The sequence below is a fragment of the Girardinichthys multiradiatus genome, chromosome 22 (genome assembly GCF_021462225.1).
Source record: "Girardinichthys multiradiatus isolate DD_20200921_A chromosome 22, DD_fGirMul_XY1, whole genome shotgun sequence".
In the NCBI taxonomy this organism is placed as follows: Eukaryota; Metazoa; Chordata; class Actinopteri; order Cyprinodontiformes; family Goodeidae; genus Girardinichthys; species Girardinichthys multiradiatus.
Genome location: NC_061814.1, coordinates 41,037,820 through 41,054,254, shown reverse-complemented (window position 1 = coordinate 41,054,254; position 16,435 = coordinate 41,037,820). Strand labels below are relative to the sequence as shown.

General features: G+C 40.6%; 1 protein-coding gene across 1 annotated transcript in view; it reads left to right on the top strand.

Annotated features, from left to right (window-relative positions):
- Window positions 1–15,541, top strand: part of si:dkey-192p21.6 (uncharacterized protein LOC565246 homolog) — a 44,839-nt gene extending 29,298 nt beyond the window's left edge. The window contains exons 15-18 of the mRNA XM_047350994.1: window positions 3,070–3,147; window positions 10,765–10,835; window positions 11,827–11,939; window positions 14,152–15,541. Coding sequence (XP_047206950.1) covers window positions 3,070–3,147; window positions 10,765–10,835; window positions 11,827–11,939; window positions 14,152–14,333 — 444 coding nt within the window. The 3' untranslated portion in view covers window positions 14,334–15,541. The remainder of the gene's footprint in view (window positions 1–3,069; window positions 3,148–10,764; window positions 10,836–11,826; window positions 11,940–14,151) is intronic.
- The last annotated feature ends 894 nt before the right edge of the window (window positions 15,542–16,435 follow it).

The following is a 16,435-nucleotide window of genomic DNA, read 5'->3' as shown; positions in this document are numbered from 1 at the left end:
TAGAAATAAACAAAGTAACTGAGTCTGTTTTCAAGGGCAAAACAATTTGAATTCACATACACTTAACACTTTATTAATGTTTAATTTCCAATTATGTGGGTTGTTGAGGAACTCTGAATGGCCACATGTGACCTTAAAATGCCCAGGTCTGCATGCAACCCAGGAAAGGTCTCTTCTTCCTTACCATCATAAACATAAATGTGTTGATGTGTTGACTTTGCTGAACTCTAATGGGGCTTTAATAAGACCCCTGTGCATTTGGTCAGATGTTGACCTTTTCAGCAACAAACACTCCAGCTGGGTCTGGTATGAAACAAAGGATGAATATGTGGGAAATGACCTCATGCTCACTGTTGGGTACCGTGGAGGAAACCTGAAAATAGAAGTAATCTGGTCTTTTAGCAGGATGTTAATCCAGAGCACTTGTCCTGATGAACACACAAATGCTTCAGTAGAGCCCTCAGACCTAAATCCTATAAAAAATCTGTGTCCTGATCTTAGGAAAGGAGAGCAAAAGTGAGGAACCACGACTGTGGACAATCTCGAGATCTTGAAACATGACTGGAGAAGACAAAGTGCTTCGTATTGAAAGCACAAACCTCCTATTGGAAGTTTTACAGATGATTTTGTTTAAATCAGGAATTTTTTTCTCACACTCAATAAATGTACTCAAGTTAAACGTAGGACTTGTTAAGGTTTTTCAGTCTCCAACTTTGTGAAAATGTACCCAACATCTAGAGGAAGTTGTATTTATTTCCAACTATTACAGGTCCTTCTCAAAATATTAGCATATTGTGATAAAGTTCATTATTTTCCATAATGTCATGATGAAAATTTAACATTCATATATTTTAGATTCATTGCACACTAACTGAAATATTTCAGGTCTTTTATTGTCTTAATACGGATGATTTTGGCATACAGCTCATGAAAACCCAAAATTCCTATCTCACAAAATTAGCATATTTCATCCGACCAATAAAAGAAAAGTGTTTTTAATACAAAAAACGTCAACCTTCAAATAATCATGTACAGTTATGCACTCAATACTTGGTCGGGAATCCTTTGGCAGAAATGACTGCTTCAATGCGGCGTGGCATGGAGGCAATCAGCCTGTGGCACTGCTGAGGTCTTATGGAGGCCCAGGATGCTTCAATAGCGGCCTTTAGCTCATCCAGAGTGTTGGGTCTTGAGTCTCTCAACGTTCTCTTCACAATATCCCACAGATTCTCTATGGGGTTCAGGTCAGGAGAGTTGGTAGGCCAATTGAGCACAGTGATACCATGGTCAGTAAACCATTTACCAGTGGTTTTGGCACTGTGAGCAGGTGCCAGGTCGTGCTGAAAAATGAAATCTTCATCTCCATAAAGCTTTTCAGCAGATGGAAGCATGAAGTGCTCCAAAATCTCCTGATAGCTAGCTGCATTGACCCTGCCCTTGATAAAACACAGTGGACCAACACCAGCAGCTGACACGGCAACCCAGACCATCACTGACTGTGGGTACTTGACACTGGACTTCTGGCATTTTGGCATTTCCTTCTCCCCAGTCTTCCTCCAGACTCTGGCACCTTGATTTCCGAATGACATGCAGAATTTGCTTTCATCCGAAAAAAGTACTTTGGACCACTGAGCAACAGTCCAGTGCTGCTTCTCTGTAGCCCAGGTCAGGCGCTTCTGCCGCTGTTTCTGGTTCAAAAGTGGCTTGACCTGGGGAATGTGGCACCTGTAGCCCATTTCCTGCACACGCCTGTGCACGGTGGCTCTGGATGTTTCTACTCCAGACTCAGTCCACTGCTTCCGCAGGTCCCCCAAGGTCTGGAATCGGCCCTTCTCCACAATCTTCCTCAGGGTCCGGTCACCTCTTCTCGTTGTGCAGCGTTTTCTGCCACACTTTTTCCTTCCCACAGACTTCCCACTGAGGTGCCTTGATACAGCACTCTGGGAACAGCCTATTCGTTCAGAAATTTCTTTCTGTGTCTTACCCTCTTGCTTGAGGGTGTCAATAGTGGCCTTCTGGACAGCAGTCAGGTCGGCAGTCTTACCCATGATTGGGGTTTTGAGTGATGAACCAGGCTGGGAGTTTTAAAGGCCTCAGGAATCTTTTGCAGGTGTTTAGAGTTAACTCGTTGATTCAGATGATTAGGTTCATAGCTCGTTTAGAGACCCTTTTAATGATATGCTAATTTTGTGAGATAGGAATTTTGGGTTTTCATGAGCTGTATGCCAAAATCATCTGTATTAAGACAATAAAAGACCTGAAATATTTCAGTTAGTGTGCAATGAATCTAAAATATATGAATGTTAAATTTTCATCATGACATTATGGAAAATAATGAACTTTATCACAATATGCTAATATTTTGAGAAGGACCTGTAAATCCATTTTTAATTATTCCCTCTTACTGAATAAACTGGTAAACAGCACTTTTTGTTGTCACGGTACTGAGCATCAGTTACACACTGTTTTACTTTGAGAAATACACATATGTAGTCTTTCCTTTTATTAATATGTTCCTAAAAACATGACAGGGACGCTGCCCCTTTTATAAATGTGAATATGTCCCTGCCTGTCTGAAAGGACAGCTGTTCTCCTTTACTGACACAAATTCATGAGAAGGTTAGGAGAAGAGAAAGCTTTTGGTCTTTAGAGTCGGGTCTCTTGCAGCGTCACTTATGAGCATTTGGTCTCTGGGAAGCTGCCATACAAAAACAGTCACATTGCTTAATTCCCAGTGGGCGGTTAAGCTTTGAGCCCCTCAGTCAGCGAGGCCTGGACGACACGCCAGTTGTCCGCTGCCCTCCTCTGTGTTTGTCCGCGCTAATGTTCCCAGCTGAAGCGTATTCATCACCACCAAATTAATCGGGCTGGGAATGACTTACACGCCACATCTGGCTCCGAGGGATGGGAGAAATGTGAGCGCCACATCAGGGACGCTGCGTCCACAACCACATCCCAGGACTATTTGGTTACTCAAGGCCAAATGGACACACTGAATGGTGGAGCTCATGTGTTGTTTTTCATTAACTGTATGAGTCTGTGCTGATTCCTGCCTCTTTCTTTCCACAGGCAGGGAAGATTATTGTTTTCTACAAAGGAAAGAACATCCACATTCTCTGTCGATACCTGATGTGGGCCATCATCCTGGTATGTTACTACATGAGGAGATTTCCTGTTGAATAATTGTCCACAGGGATGTCACTAGAATCAAAAGATAGGCGCAACTTAACCCCCACTTGCATCATTATACCAAGTAGGCTTCATTAATTCATTTATTATTACTTTTAGACAATATAAAAGGGTCTGTTATTTGATCATAAGCAAAGATACAAAAAAATACAGTAATGTTTGAAAATAGGTTACAATGATATGAAAATACAGGCCAATGTCAATATCCAATATAAATATTGTGGTTATGACCAATAACTGATATTTACTGATATTTTATGTATATATTATATATATTTCCCAACACTTTCGACACCATGAAGAAACGACCACACCGCTGACATAGCTTCTCTGCTTCAGTTGAACACCCCACCATCACCATCCTGCACTGCATCATTATCACTGTCTCATGACCAAACAAATATCACACGGCCCTCCCCCTCCAGAAACACAAACGGCAACAAGATGGAAATAGACATCTGTTTTACCTATGGGACCGATATGTTTAAAAAATTAATACCGGCTGATAGCGAGGCCAATGCCGACACATCGTCCCTCCTGCAAAACATGATGCTGCCACCCCCATATTTTACAGTCTGGATGGTTTTCTTAGGCTCGCGGGCTTTTTCCTCCAAATGTAACGCTGCTCCTTATGGCCAAACATTTCAGTTTTACTTCCATCAGACAACAGGACGTGTCTTTAAATATCTGTGTTCCGAGTGAATTTGGAAACACCAATCTGGTCTTTTCTGTTGCTTTTGGAAGAATTGCTTCATCCTGAGTGGCCTTTCAGTCAATGTTGATACAGGACTCGTTTCACTTGGGATAATGACACTTTCTATAACTACTTTCAGCCCATCTTCACAAGCTCTTTCGCTTTTGCTCTGGCGTTGATTCGCATATTTTACACCAGAACATGTTCATCTCTGGGACACAGAACCCATCTCCTTTCTGAGCAGTATCAAGGCTGAACATTACTATGCTGCTTATACTTGCATATAATCGTTTGAAAAGATGAATATGGCATCTTTAGTCATCTGGATGGACCACACTTGTGGAGCTCCACAGTTTTCTTTCTGATATCTTGAATGATTCCTTTGAGGTTTTCCATGATGTCACAGAAGGAAGTGTGTGTTTGAGGTGTTGCCTTATAAAACACCTACAGCTGTTTCTCCACTCAGCTCAAAGGTCAGAAGCTGACCAAGTCATTGCATCATGTCGGCTTTCCCAAAATAAATGCTTTAGGTCATTAACTAACCTAAATCAGGAAATGTTTAGTCTGATTTAATCTCAGGCATGAGAAGAAGGTTGTGTATTTTTATGCAGTCAGTATGTAAATATCTGCTTTCAACCATATGTTTTATTTCTAGAATTATGGGGGATGTTTTAGGAATAATTTAGGGGGGCTTCATCTCCCCTGAAACAGACGTAGTGATATCCTTGCATACCTCACCCAGAGCCTGGCACATTAATGGTTTGGATGTTTTACTGCACCTCACAGGTAAACTGTGCAATGTGTTTCCCAGTCGCTTAGCTGTTAGTCATAGTTGCCAAAGCCATTCATTAGCAGGACTCAGCAGAGGACATGTGTGTGATCTCATCACGATTAAACAACATCCACGTGTGGCTGTGTTTCTGGGAAGACATGGGTATCCCCCCGCCTCGGGGGGATACACACATCGTCTCTCCCTGCCTGTCTTTGTCTCACATGTGGTTTTCCATTAGAAGAGTTCTGCATATTATTTACAGCCTCCTGCAAGAATGGCGTGATGTAGTTGGGTACCTGCACGCAAAGGATCAGAAACAGACCAAACATGTGAAGGTTCTCGAAAAGAAATAAACTATTTATCAGTTAAATTCAGAATAAAATAATGAAGTTTTTAGCTTCATGATGTTTCTGGGTGGTCTCAGAACAAAAAAGACCAAGCTGCCATCTATTTCATTCAGAAAGGGTGTCCCTCAGGGACAAGACAAGTGTTACATGACATGGTTTGTTTTGCATTTCTAAACCTGTAACAGGAGGCTGCCTCTCTAATGAGCGTAGGAGCCAGCCACGTCAAACACCCAGGATGTGCAGAACTGTCTTTGGCTTGGATATATATGTCCACTCACTGAGGTGCTGCAAAGCTGAGGCTCGTTGGTAAAACAGGGCCAGTAGGAGCCCGCTCAACACAGGGGCCAACTTCCTGAGCTGCCGGCCCTGTGACCTGCAGCGATGATGGAGAAGAAGGAGCTGGAGGTGCTTTCATCATCGTCCAGCCTTGGAAATCAAGCTGTTCAGGAGGAAAACAAGGATAACCTCAGTTTAGCCCACTTGCAGTCATGGGAAAATATTTCCTCGACTGTCAATACAGTTATGAAAAAAACTAAGTACATCTTATAAGTGAGTTCAAGGTTTGGATCCATTTCTTTTTCAGTCATTCTGTTCTAGTTTGCTGCTGGGTTTGGGTAGAGAATATGTTTTTTTTTTCTGGTAACCTCTTTAAACCAGCCATCCTTATTCTAAGGATCATAATATTTACCTGCTAACGTGAGGCCCGTCGAGTTGGAGTCCACTCCTGGGAAGATTAGCAGCTGTCTTAAATGTTTTCCACTTGGGAATAAATTTTTATCACTTTACAAGAATGGATTTCTGGTTATTTTGAACAGACCTTATAACCCCTCCTAAATCAAAACAGTTGTTTCTCTAAGGTTATTGCTGTCGTCCTTCCTTTCTGGCATTGTGTTAACACACACACACATGCTCCAGACCAGCCAACTGCCAAAACTCCTGCTTTTATAGAGGTGCTCACACTGTTGATTGTCTTTAATTACTTGAACCTGACCGATAACTCCTCTTCAATCCTGTGGAAACGGCAAGGGTGAACTTAGTTTTTCCTATTGTGGAAACTTTCCTTTGTTGACTGTATGTGCTGAAATTATACTTCAGTGGGATTTTTTTGGATGCTTTGTTTTAACTGGAGGGTTTACAGATACTGTTTTTCACAACATAATTTCTTCAAGCCATACTTCACTGGTATATTATAGTCAGTCGGTCAGTCATTTTCTATACCACTTCTTCCATAGTGGGTCGCGGGGAAGCTGCTGCTTATCTCCAGCACTCTATGGGCGAGAGGTGGGGTACATCCTGGACAGGTCGCCAGTCTATCGCAGGGCAATGGTGTATTATATATTAAAATAAATTTTAAAATGTGTTTTTTTTCTAAACCATGATGCTTTTCTTTTAATTAAGCTATTTTGGTGCCAAAACCTTCCTAAGCAGTTAAAAACATGCTTTTACGCAGGGCTCCCACAAGTCTGGAGCTGTTTAATATAAACAGAGTAGTCTCAAACTTTGAGTTGACTGTACTACAAATATCCTGCATGTAAAGATATTTCAGTTATACATCCCAATGCAAAGACTGCTACAGTGGAAACATTAAGACTAAGATTGTAGAAATAAGCTGTTTCTATTTTACTTTGACTTTCAAGGTAAAATAAATGTGGGGGTTGTGATAAAATTCTGGATGAATCGTTTTAAATTCTGTTCTAATAAATTATCATTAACCTTAGTTTTCGAATGATAAATCTCCTCCATTATGTCTCCTTGTCTTGAATCTTATTGACAGTCGTTCTGCTGTGTGTTGCTGGAGGGAGATGAAATAAATTAGATCCATTTGGCTTTTCCCAGAGGCACAGAGTGATAAAGTAACACAGGATGGAAATAATAAACAGTAGACCTATTTGTTTAACCACTACAGGCCACTGAGTGTGAGTTCAACTACAAAGAACACGTAAATGCAATTTATGATTAGAACACTGTAGGTAACACTGAGAATAGGTGCACAGACTTAAAATCCTGGTTAAAAAAATGACTTGGAATTACCATCAAAATGAATTCCAAAGAAATGAAGATAATAGAGCAGAGATAGATGTTCAAGCCAAACGCGCTGTATTGTTTTCCCAGGTCATCCCCACATTCACCTTTCCTTCCTAAAGTCTTGAAACCACAAACATCAGTGTATTTTTATTTATTTATCGTTTTAGGTGAAAGACCGACACAAAGTAGAAGGAGTTTTTTCCAAATTTCCTCAAAGAGAAATGTGAAAAGTGTCGTATGCATTTGTATTCAGCCCCTCTTACTCTTATGCACCCAAATAAAATCTAGTGCAACCAAAATCATCTAATTGGCAAACAGAGTCCACCTGTGTGTGAGTTATTTCAGTATAATCCCAGCTGTTCTTTCTGGCCTCTGAGGTTTGTTAGAGAACAAACAGCATCATTAAGACCAAGGACCACAGCAGACATGTCAGGAAGAAAGTTAGAAGCAGAGTTATGGTCTAAAACAATATCCCAAGCTTTAGATATCTCACAGAGCTCTGTTCAATCCACCTTCTGAACATGGAGAGAGGATGGACCAACTGCAAACCTACCAAGACATGGAGGTCTACCTAAGCTGATTGGCCACATAAGGAGAGCATTAATCAGAGAAGCAACCAAAAGCCCCATGGTAACTCTGGAGGAACTATTAGTCATACACTCCACTAATCTGGCTTTTATGTGTGGCAAGAAGAAAGCTGTTGTTGAATGAAAGCCAACAGAGAGTTATGTTTGCAGTTTGCTACAAACCATGTAGGGGACGCAGCAAACATGTGGAAGGAGGTGATCTGGTGAGGCGAGACCACAATTTTACTTTTTGATCACCTGAGGCGACTGTGGCTCAGTAGGAAGAGTAGTTGTCTTGCAATCAGAAGGTTGTGGGTTTGATTCCAACCATATGTTGATATACCCCTGGACAAGGCCCTTAACCTCGAGTTGCCTACCGATCTGTTAATCGGTATATGAATGTGTGAGCGTTAGTTCAGCAGAGACAAGTTGGTCAGAGTTGATGAGAAGATGGATGGGGCTAAATCCAGGACATTCCTGGAAGAAAACCTGTTAGAGGCTGCAGAAGACTTCAGACTCAGTGGTTCACCTTTCAGCAGGACAATGACCCTAAACATACAGACAGGGCTATATATAAGATGGATTAGATCAAAGAGTATTGGATGTGTCAGAATGACCTAATCAAAGCCCAGAGCTAAATCTAATTGAGAATCTGTGGTAAGGTTGATGTTCTCTTCATCCTATCTGGATGGGCTTGAGCCATATTGCAGAGAAGGATGGACAAAAAAGTTTCTAGATGTGCAAAGCTGGTCAATTGAGACATTTTTTTTTAGATTCTTATTTGGAAGAAGGTTTGAAAACCATTTTTCTTCCACATCACAGTCATGCACTAATTGTTGTGGTCTATGGCATAAAATCCCAATAAAATGCATTTAAGTTTGAGGCTAAGTTGGAATGTAAATACTTTTGCAACCCACTGAAATGCTACTTTGGTTCTCTCTTCTCATGGCTGAATCTAGTTTTACTCTTGTTCCAACCAAAGCCAATTAGTTTTAGTGATTGGCCCGCTCCTCATATTGACTTTTCTAACACAATTCTGGTTCACATTGGAAGCCGGAAGCCGAGTTGAGCTGCCTTCATTCTTCAGACAAGTGTTCTCGACATTACCAGACCTTCTCTGCGCTGCATGAGCTCAACCACAGAGTCATTTCTGAGCAGAATGTCAATGCATTAAATAACCAGCTGGATTTGAAGCCGCAGTCCTCTGTTTTTTTGCCTGTTTTGTGTGGCAGAAAGATATTGGAGCCGCCATGCATCTTCCTCAAAATAAACAACAGCCCCAGTTAATTAAAGTTCAACGATCAGGCCTCAGAAGTGTGAGATTGAAATTGAGCGATTGGCCCACATACCAGCCCCATCCCACATCCTGCAGCCTGGATAGCCTGGAGACTCAATCTAGCTCCAGCTAAGCTATTTCCACACCATCGATTCTGTCATCTATACACATGATGGATATCCATCTAACGAGCATCTCTGGATTCTGCTGCACCGCTCTGGATTTTCTGTCTGGTGCACAAAGGTTTCTTCATGTATCTGAGTCATATATAAAGGTAAATAAATAAGACCATAAGATATGATGATTTATAATTCATCTGCTCATTTTTATTTCCTCTGCATTTTAAGGCGTTGGGCTGCATCTCTTTTAATAAAAAAACGAGTGAAGTTGTTCTTGCAGTAAAAGCCCTTTTTAAATAAATATAGAACCACTAGTCCAGCAGGATGTTTCAGTCATTTCTTGTAATTAAAATGAAGTCTTTTGTTTGCAGATCAAGTTGAGGAGAAAAATGTGAATTCATGAAACTAAAACATCACATTTTGTTCTGTGTTTCACCTGTTTTTGTTTTGACATTTTGAATTATTTGAAGCATGAACTTCACTATTTAAAACAATAGCATTCACTAATCAGGTTCCAAGCTTCTCACAGAGCAGCTCACAGATAAGCTTTGTAGGTTAAAACTTGTCATTCACCTTTTTCTTTATAATTTCCAACATAAATTTCCTGTTGGATTGTTATCTAGACTATTTCCTGGCGAACTAAAGCTTGAACCTTGTGTGGTGCCAAGATGCAGAAGTTGTCAGAATACCAGTGTGTCAGCGTTGCGCATAGTTCTGCAGAGCGGCAGTCCAGTCCATGGTGTTCATGCTGACCCTTGTCCAGCAGTGAAGGTACCAGCAATGGGTTGGTGAGCAACAAAACTGGACCACAGAGCAATGAAAGAAGGCTCTCTGGTGGAACACATGGCACCAGGATGCCTCAAGCGAAAAAGGCAAATTGGAGGAGGCAGTATGATGGTTTGGGCAGAGTTTAAAAAAAAGACACCTATCACCGAAGCAGGATTAATACTCTTTTGGGCCCCTTGAGTTTAAAGCAAAAATGGCCCCTAAGCGCTTATACTCAGGAGCCCAATTTTAATTGCCTACACATAACAAACCGTTACGCATAATATCTACCAGAAGATAAAAACAGTCAGATTTTATTATAGAGAAAATTTTAGTCATCTTTAATAAGGTTATAGTTCACCATGTTAGAATCCCTAGATTGTGCCTTAGAAAAAGAGTTTTAAGTGTTTTGTATATATCTTTGGTTTCATTAAACTTTGTAAAATACAGCAAACATTTCCAAAGTCTGAGGGACCCATATCCTTTTCTTGCTGCTGGAATAGACTAAAACATCAAGGCAGAAACTGTAAGACTCTCTTTGAATAAGGCAAATGTGTGAGGCCCTTTTTAGGTTTCAGATTTGAATTACAAGTTCTTTTTCAAATATTGCATGTTTAGTTTATTGCTGAGCAGGTAAATAAGCCAAATAGCAAAATTATTTTTGCTGGTAATTTGAAAATTCAAAATGGTCCGCAGGTATTTTCAACTGAGGGATGTTGGCACATCTTGCAAAAACGTTCGGACTTTGTAATCCAACAGTAATTGGACCATATTTTTTTACCAGTGGTTGTAATGTTTGAGGCATTCGGCTAATTGTTTTAGCTTTGTGTGGGGATCAAACTAATCCTTCGCTTCTCGTTCCTGGCTTGGTTCTCCCAGGCTCGTTTGACTCCCAGATAATCGGTTAATTCACCGGGCTCGCTATCTGCCGCCTCGCGTTTTTTAGCAGCCCGACACATATTGCTTTATTGCCCAGCATCGATTTGAAATCTGTTTAATTTCCACCCTCAGGGAATCTCCGCAGCCATCCTTTCTAAGTGCACGCGAGACGAAGGATTTATACCTGTCAATAAAAACCTTTGGTAAGTGCTTCCTGACCGTCTAAATCCAGCCACTTTTACTCACAAAGAAAAGGAAACGATGGGCTTCCAGCGGGCACAAATCACGGGTGCTAAAACATGAGTTTGCTTACCTCCAACTGCAGCTACAACTGTAAATAATCACCCTGGATGTTGGCAGTGTGAGGTGGTGGGGTTATACATCTGCCCAGTGTAATCACTGTTCCTGTAAACTGGAGTCCTGTATCCTCTTCAGCCCAGAAGGATTTTCTAAATGTTTTTCCAGCTCTTTGCAATGGAAAGGGATTAAAGTCTGGGAAGAGGAACTCCTAAACTATTTAAACTCCTACACTTGATGAATGTTCCAAATAATTTATAATGGGAAAAGGTGGTGTTAATACTGCAGATGTAGCTGAATGCACCACCCTGTGCATCGGTCCCACCTCTGAAACCACGTGAATCATTTTAATGTTGCAGCAGGAAGCACGCCATTACATCTGTGATGTGTAAGCAAATTCCTGGTGATTTTCCTCTGGGGGCCCAGCTCATCCCTTGCTATTACTGCACCTGCCTGGCTTTTATAGGCAGTTCATCACAGGCAAGTTATTGAGCTGTTGAGTACAAGTCCCTGCCTGGATGTCTTGAGGTAATTAACTTCTGGCTAAGAGTCCGTTTTGGCCCAACTTCAGCTGGGATAAAAGATAAATAAATAAGAAGGCTCTCTGCAAAGAGGTTCAGTAAGGCAGCCATTTTGCAGTAGATGGTATTTCATCAAACATTCTTGCACTTAGAGACGGACAGAAACATGGAAGGCTGGCACAGATCCACAGGGTGCATGCCAGGGATCCACATCTGAAGCTTTAGGCCAAACCAATCGCACAGTTTCCAGGACTGGCTTCAGTGGGTTGATGGACTGGATCTATTTACACTCTTGTTTACACCAAACAGCTTGTCTTTCAGTGATGAGTCAAATGTAGCTGTTAGTGTAGAAGTTAATGATGGTCTGTTTCTCCAGGTCGTTGTCCTATGTGTTGTCTATGGGCTGTTTCTCTTTCCTGCTGCTCGGAGGCATGTTCTTTGTCATTGATGTGAAAGGCTGGTGGCATGGACAGCCCTTCATATACCCAGGTACTGTGCATTCATGACCAAAGACACTAAGTGAATTAATAATTAATGATGTATTTGCTTGAGTTCAAATAAAATAAGCCAAGTCTGGGTCCTCATAAGTTATTGTTTTGTTTTTAAAAATTTTGAAATGTTTAATTAACTCAGTAATTTGCATTTTTTGTACATCAAAAATCAATATCTGTAAAAATTATATGTATGAATATTTTTTTAATTATTCTTTATTATGTCTATGTTTATGTTTACTTAACTTTTTTGTTTTCCTCTTTTGTTTTTTTACTTTTTTTCTCCTTTTTCCTTAATTTTTTTATTTCTTTTCTCTTGTTTTTCCTTTTTGATATCTTTAAACATTATATATCAAAAAGGAAAAACAAGAGAAAAGACATAAAAAAATTAAGGAAAAAGGAGCACGGTGGTGCAGTTGGTAGCACTATTGCCTTGCAGCAAGAAGGTCCTGGGTTTGATTCCTGGCCTGGGGTCTTTCTGCATGGAGTTTGCATGTTCTCCCCGTGCATGCGTGGGTTCTCACCGGGTACTCCGGCTTCCTCCCACAGTCCAAAGACATGCCTGTTAGGTTAATTGGTCTCTCTAAATTGCCCTTAGGTGTATGAATGAGTGTGTACATGGTTGTTTGTTTGTTGCCCTGCGATGGACTGGCGACCTGTCCAGGGTGTACCCCGCCTCTCGCCCATAGACTGCTGGAGATAGGCACCAGCTCCCCCACGACCCACTATGGAATAAGCGGTAGAAAATGACTGACTGATTGACTGTTTAAAAATATCTGTCTAAAATTACAGGTGCACTTTAATTTAAATACATCATCAAAAAATTCATGTCAGGAATTCAGTTTAAAAGTGAAATTAAAATATATAAATTCGATACACACATGTTTATATATTGTAAGTGTTAATTGTAATGATTAAGGTTTACAGCTTATGACGTAATTTAATGCAGAAATGTTTTGTTATGGCCTACACAACTATGGGGAAGACTGCTGACTTGACAGTTATCCAGCAGATCCAGAAGAGAGTCATATACACCCTCCACAGGGAGGGACAGACACGGAAAGTAATTGCTAACGAAGCTGGCTGTTCAGAGTGCTGTGTCCAAGCATATTTATGGGAAGTTGAGTGGAGGGAAAACGTGTGGAAGAAACAGGTGCACAGGCAATAGGGATAACCGCAGCCTTGTTAGGATTGTGGAGCAAAGCCCATTCAAGAGTTCAGGGCAGATTAACAGCTGGAGTCAGTGCTTCAAAGCCACCACTGATCCTTGGGTGTTTGGGTTTTTAATCTGCTGACAAATTTTATCGAGATGCTTAAACTGCCTTGGTATCACTGTTTTTGATAAACCACTCAACATTCTAAATGTGTTCACAGTTTCTCACAACATAATGTTATTTGGCCTTAAAAAGTCACTTCAAGCCAGTGCTACATATGGTTGGTCAGAGTGAAGTTAAAATACTTACATACAGTCGCACAGCAGCTGCAGTCAAAAGCTCTGTCATTCATTTGGCTCAGACACTGAGAAAAAGCACTGAGTCTCTTATAGAGCGAACTATCACAGTGTAAATTATACACAATAATTTGGAGAGAGCAGTTATTGATTTATTTGTTAATACAATCCACAGATGTCATTAGACATCAGATGTTTTATGCTGAAAGAAGGCATATAAAAGGTAAAAAACATGGTAAAACAACACATGTATCTGATACTTCTGACAATAAACCAGCACTCCTGGTCACTTTGATGGTCAGGCTGCTAAATCACTGTCCAAGTCTTCTGTTGTGGCTTTTGCATAAACTGTGGGGTGAACTGTGTCTCATTCTCAACAAGCTTGTCTCTGTTCTTAGTTTTCATTTGGTCAGTTTAATGTTTCATTACATTTCCCTTCTGATTTGTTTTCATCTCATTATCTGCTAATAATTCAGGTAAAAACATCTCAAATAAAACAAAGATACTGAATTTCCTGTTTCTACTTTTTCTTCCTCATTTAATCTTTTTCTGTCTATGGTCAGACTTTGCGACAAAGATTTCGGGATTATTAGCCAGAATTTAAAAGCTCCAAACAGTGTGCCTTATAAATAGTAATTTTATGAGCCTTTTACAGTACCTTCAGCAAAAGGGCCTTGCTCTGAATAATATGTACTAAAAATGCCTGTTTGCATAAAAACTGAGAAACCCTTCTGAGCAATATTCTCCCCTCCTCATCCAGGGATGAACTCCATCTTTGTGTATGTTGGCCACTCGCTCCTCGGGTTCTACTTCCCCTTCAGCTGGGAGAGGCGCTTCCAGGAGAGCCACTGGGAGTTCTTGCTGCAGAACCTGTGGGGAACTGCCCTGTGGGTGCTCATCGCCTACCTCCTCTACAGGAAGAAGTTTTTCCTCAAAATATAGCCAGGATGAACTGCCCCACGTGAATCATGTAGACACTCTTACCTACAGGGCTGAAAAGCTGTAAAATAAATAGATGAATAGATTGTTGTAGCTTCATTTTACACATTTTAGTCAGCGAGGGGGAAATAATCCCACATTAAGAAATAATTATTTGATCAGAGAGTTTAGGAACTATTTCTTAGTAATCGTTGACTTCTTGCTTTCCTGGAGAATAAATGTGACACTCCTCAAAATGGGACAGACAAGAGAACATACCATTCAACCAAGGCTAATGGCTACATGAAAATAGCTGCTCTCCTGAACTGTAATGAGTGGCATCTTGGGGTCTTCACGTATCCATAGCAACCACAGACAGCATCTACCTGTCAGTCGGTTGTTTGGGAGTGATTTCCTGAAAAAGCCCCAACTGTCCCACCATCCCAAAGGTAAACGTGTAATCTTTACTGAACAACGTTGGGAGTTTAAACGGAGCTGTGTGCTTTGGTCAGATTAGAATAACACTCCAGGTGAGCTTGCTCTGAAGCAAAGTTTGAACATTTGGAAAATCGCTGGAGGGTACGGTGGTGGATCTTTGATGCTGTGGGCCTGTTGCTCCTCCAAAGACACCAGGAACTTTGTTTGTGCTCATGGCATTGTAAGCTCCTGCTGCCATCTTCATATCTGTCCGATTCTCTTTATAACTAATAGTTTGTTGCTCTCTGTTCTATCAATGTAAAATGTGTTATTCCTTTCCCACAGAGGAACCACCTGCTTCCAGAGTTCCCTGGAATAATTTAGAAAACAAAAAATTTGTGACACTTTTCCATTTGGTTTATACCACCATTAGTACTTCTTTTTATGAATATTATCTTCATGTAATCATTTATGTCTGTAATGTTTTTATAGCTTTTAGGCCCCTGTTTCTATGGTTTTATGTCCTGTGATTTAGATTTGATCATATCTTGTGCAATGTTTGCTGACCATACCTGTGGTAAGAGCTTCATGAGTAAAGGCCATATAAATATAAAACACACAGCCAAATGATTTTGGTAAAAACAATAATTTCTTTACAAATGAAAGGTAAGATTTTCCTAATTTTGTCATTGTGAGATTATGCTGCTGCAATAACAGATGAATTTATTTATGATTTGTAGACATTTGTGAGAGAATATAAACATCTGATCTGCTGAACTTGTTCAAGTTTGGAAAAATAAAACTACATGTTTTTATGCCAGCTGTCTGTTAAATCCCAGAATGTAAAGAAAATCATAAAACGTCATATTAAAGCCAGTCTGCAGCAGTGCAGAAAAGGTTCTGATGGGTTCATCTATTATAATCATTAAACCACCAGTTGGACTCTAAACAAGATGTCTGCTCTGCTGTCAGCGTGGGCAGCTCCACTTGGTCTGCGCATAAAGAAACACTGATTAGATCAGATGCACTGATGTGGTACTTAACAAATTAGGCCAAGTGATTCCACCACACACCAGGCCAACCATTAGGAGCCGGTTGCCATGGCCACTCCTATTATTGTGTGTAGATGTGTGCATGTGTGAGCCATCTGCCGTCCGGGTGACAGGACTTTAATGGGGGTCAAGATGCACAGCTTGCAGAGGACTGTTGTTAATTGGACTGACACTTCTGCACTCATTCTGTTAGCAAATTTACAAAATTACACTAATTCATTTCATCAGATGAGCCCCATCAAAGCCTGAACTTTAAAATGTTTAACAATTACATGTATTTTATCACCTAAGCTACTAATTAAATTAGGGCTTCATATTCTGTCAGATTTCAAGAAGAATAGATGTTTGTTGAAGTTATTTACAGATATTTGTGAGACAGTCTTGAAAGCCCTGAGACCGGTGTGTCTCCGCGTCGGGTCAGGTGGTGCTGCTCGTTATGAAATGACCATCTCGTTAATGAAATGAAGCAGCATCAGACTCCTCATCCCAAGAGCTATCCTGTTACACCCTCCAGAAGCTGTATTAACATCATCCGACATGCCGAAGTGGTCTGTCCTCCAAGCAGAAGTTGCTGTTTGGATCCCAGTGCATCCTGCTTTCTTGAACAAGACCCAAGTCCATAATAGCTTTTCCAAACTACTGTGCCATTAATGGAAA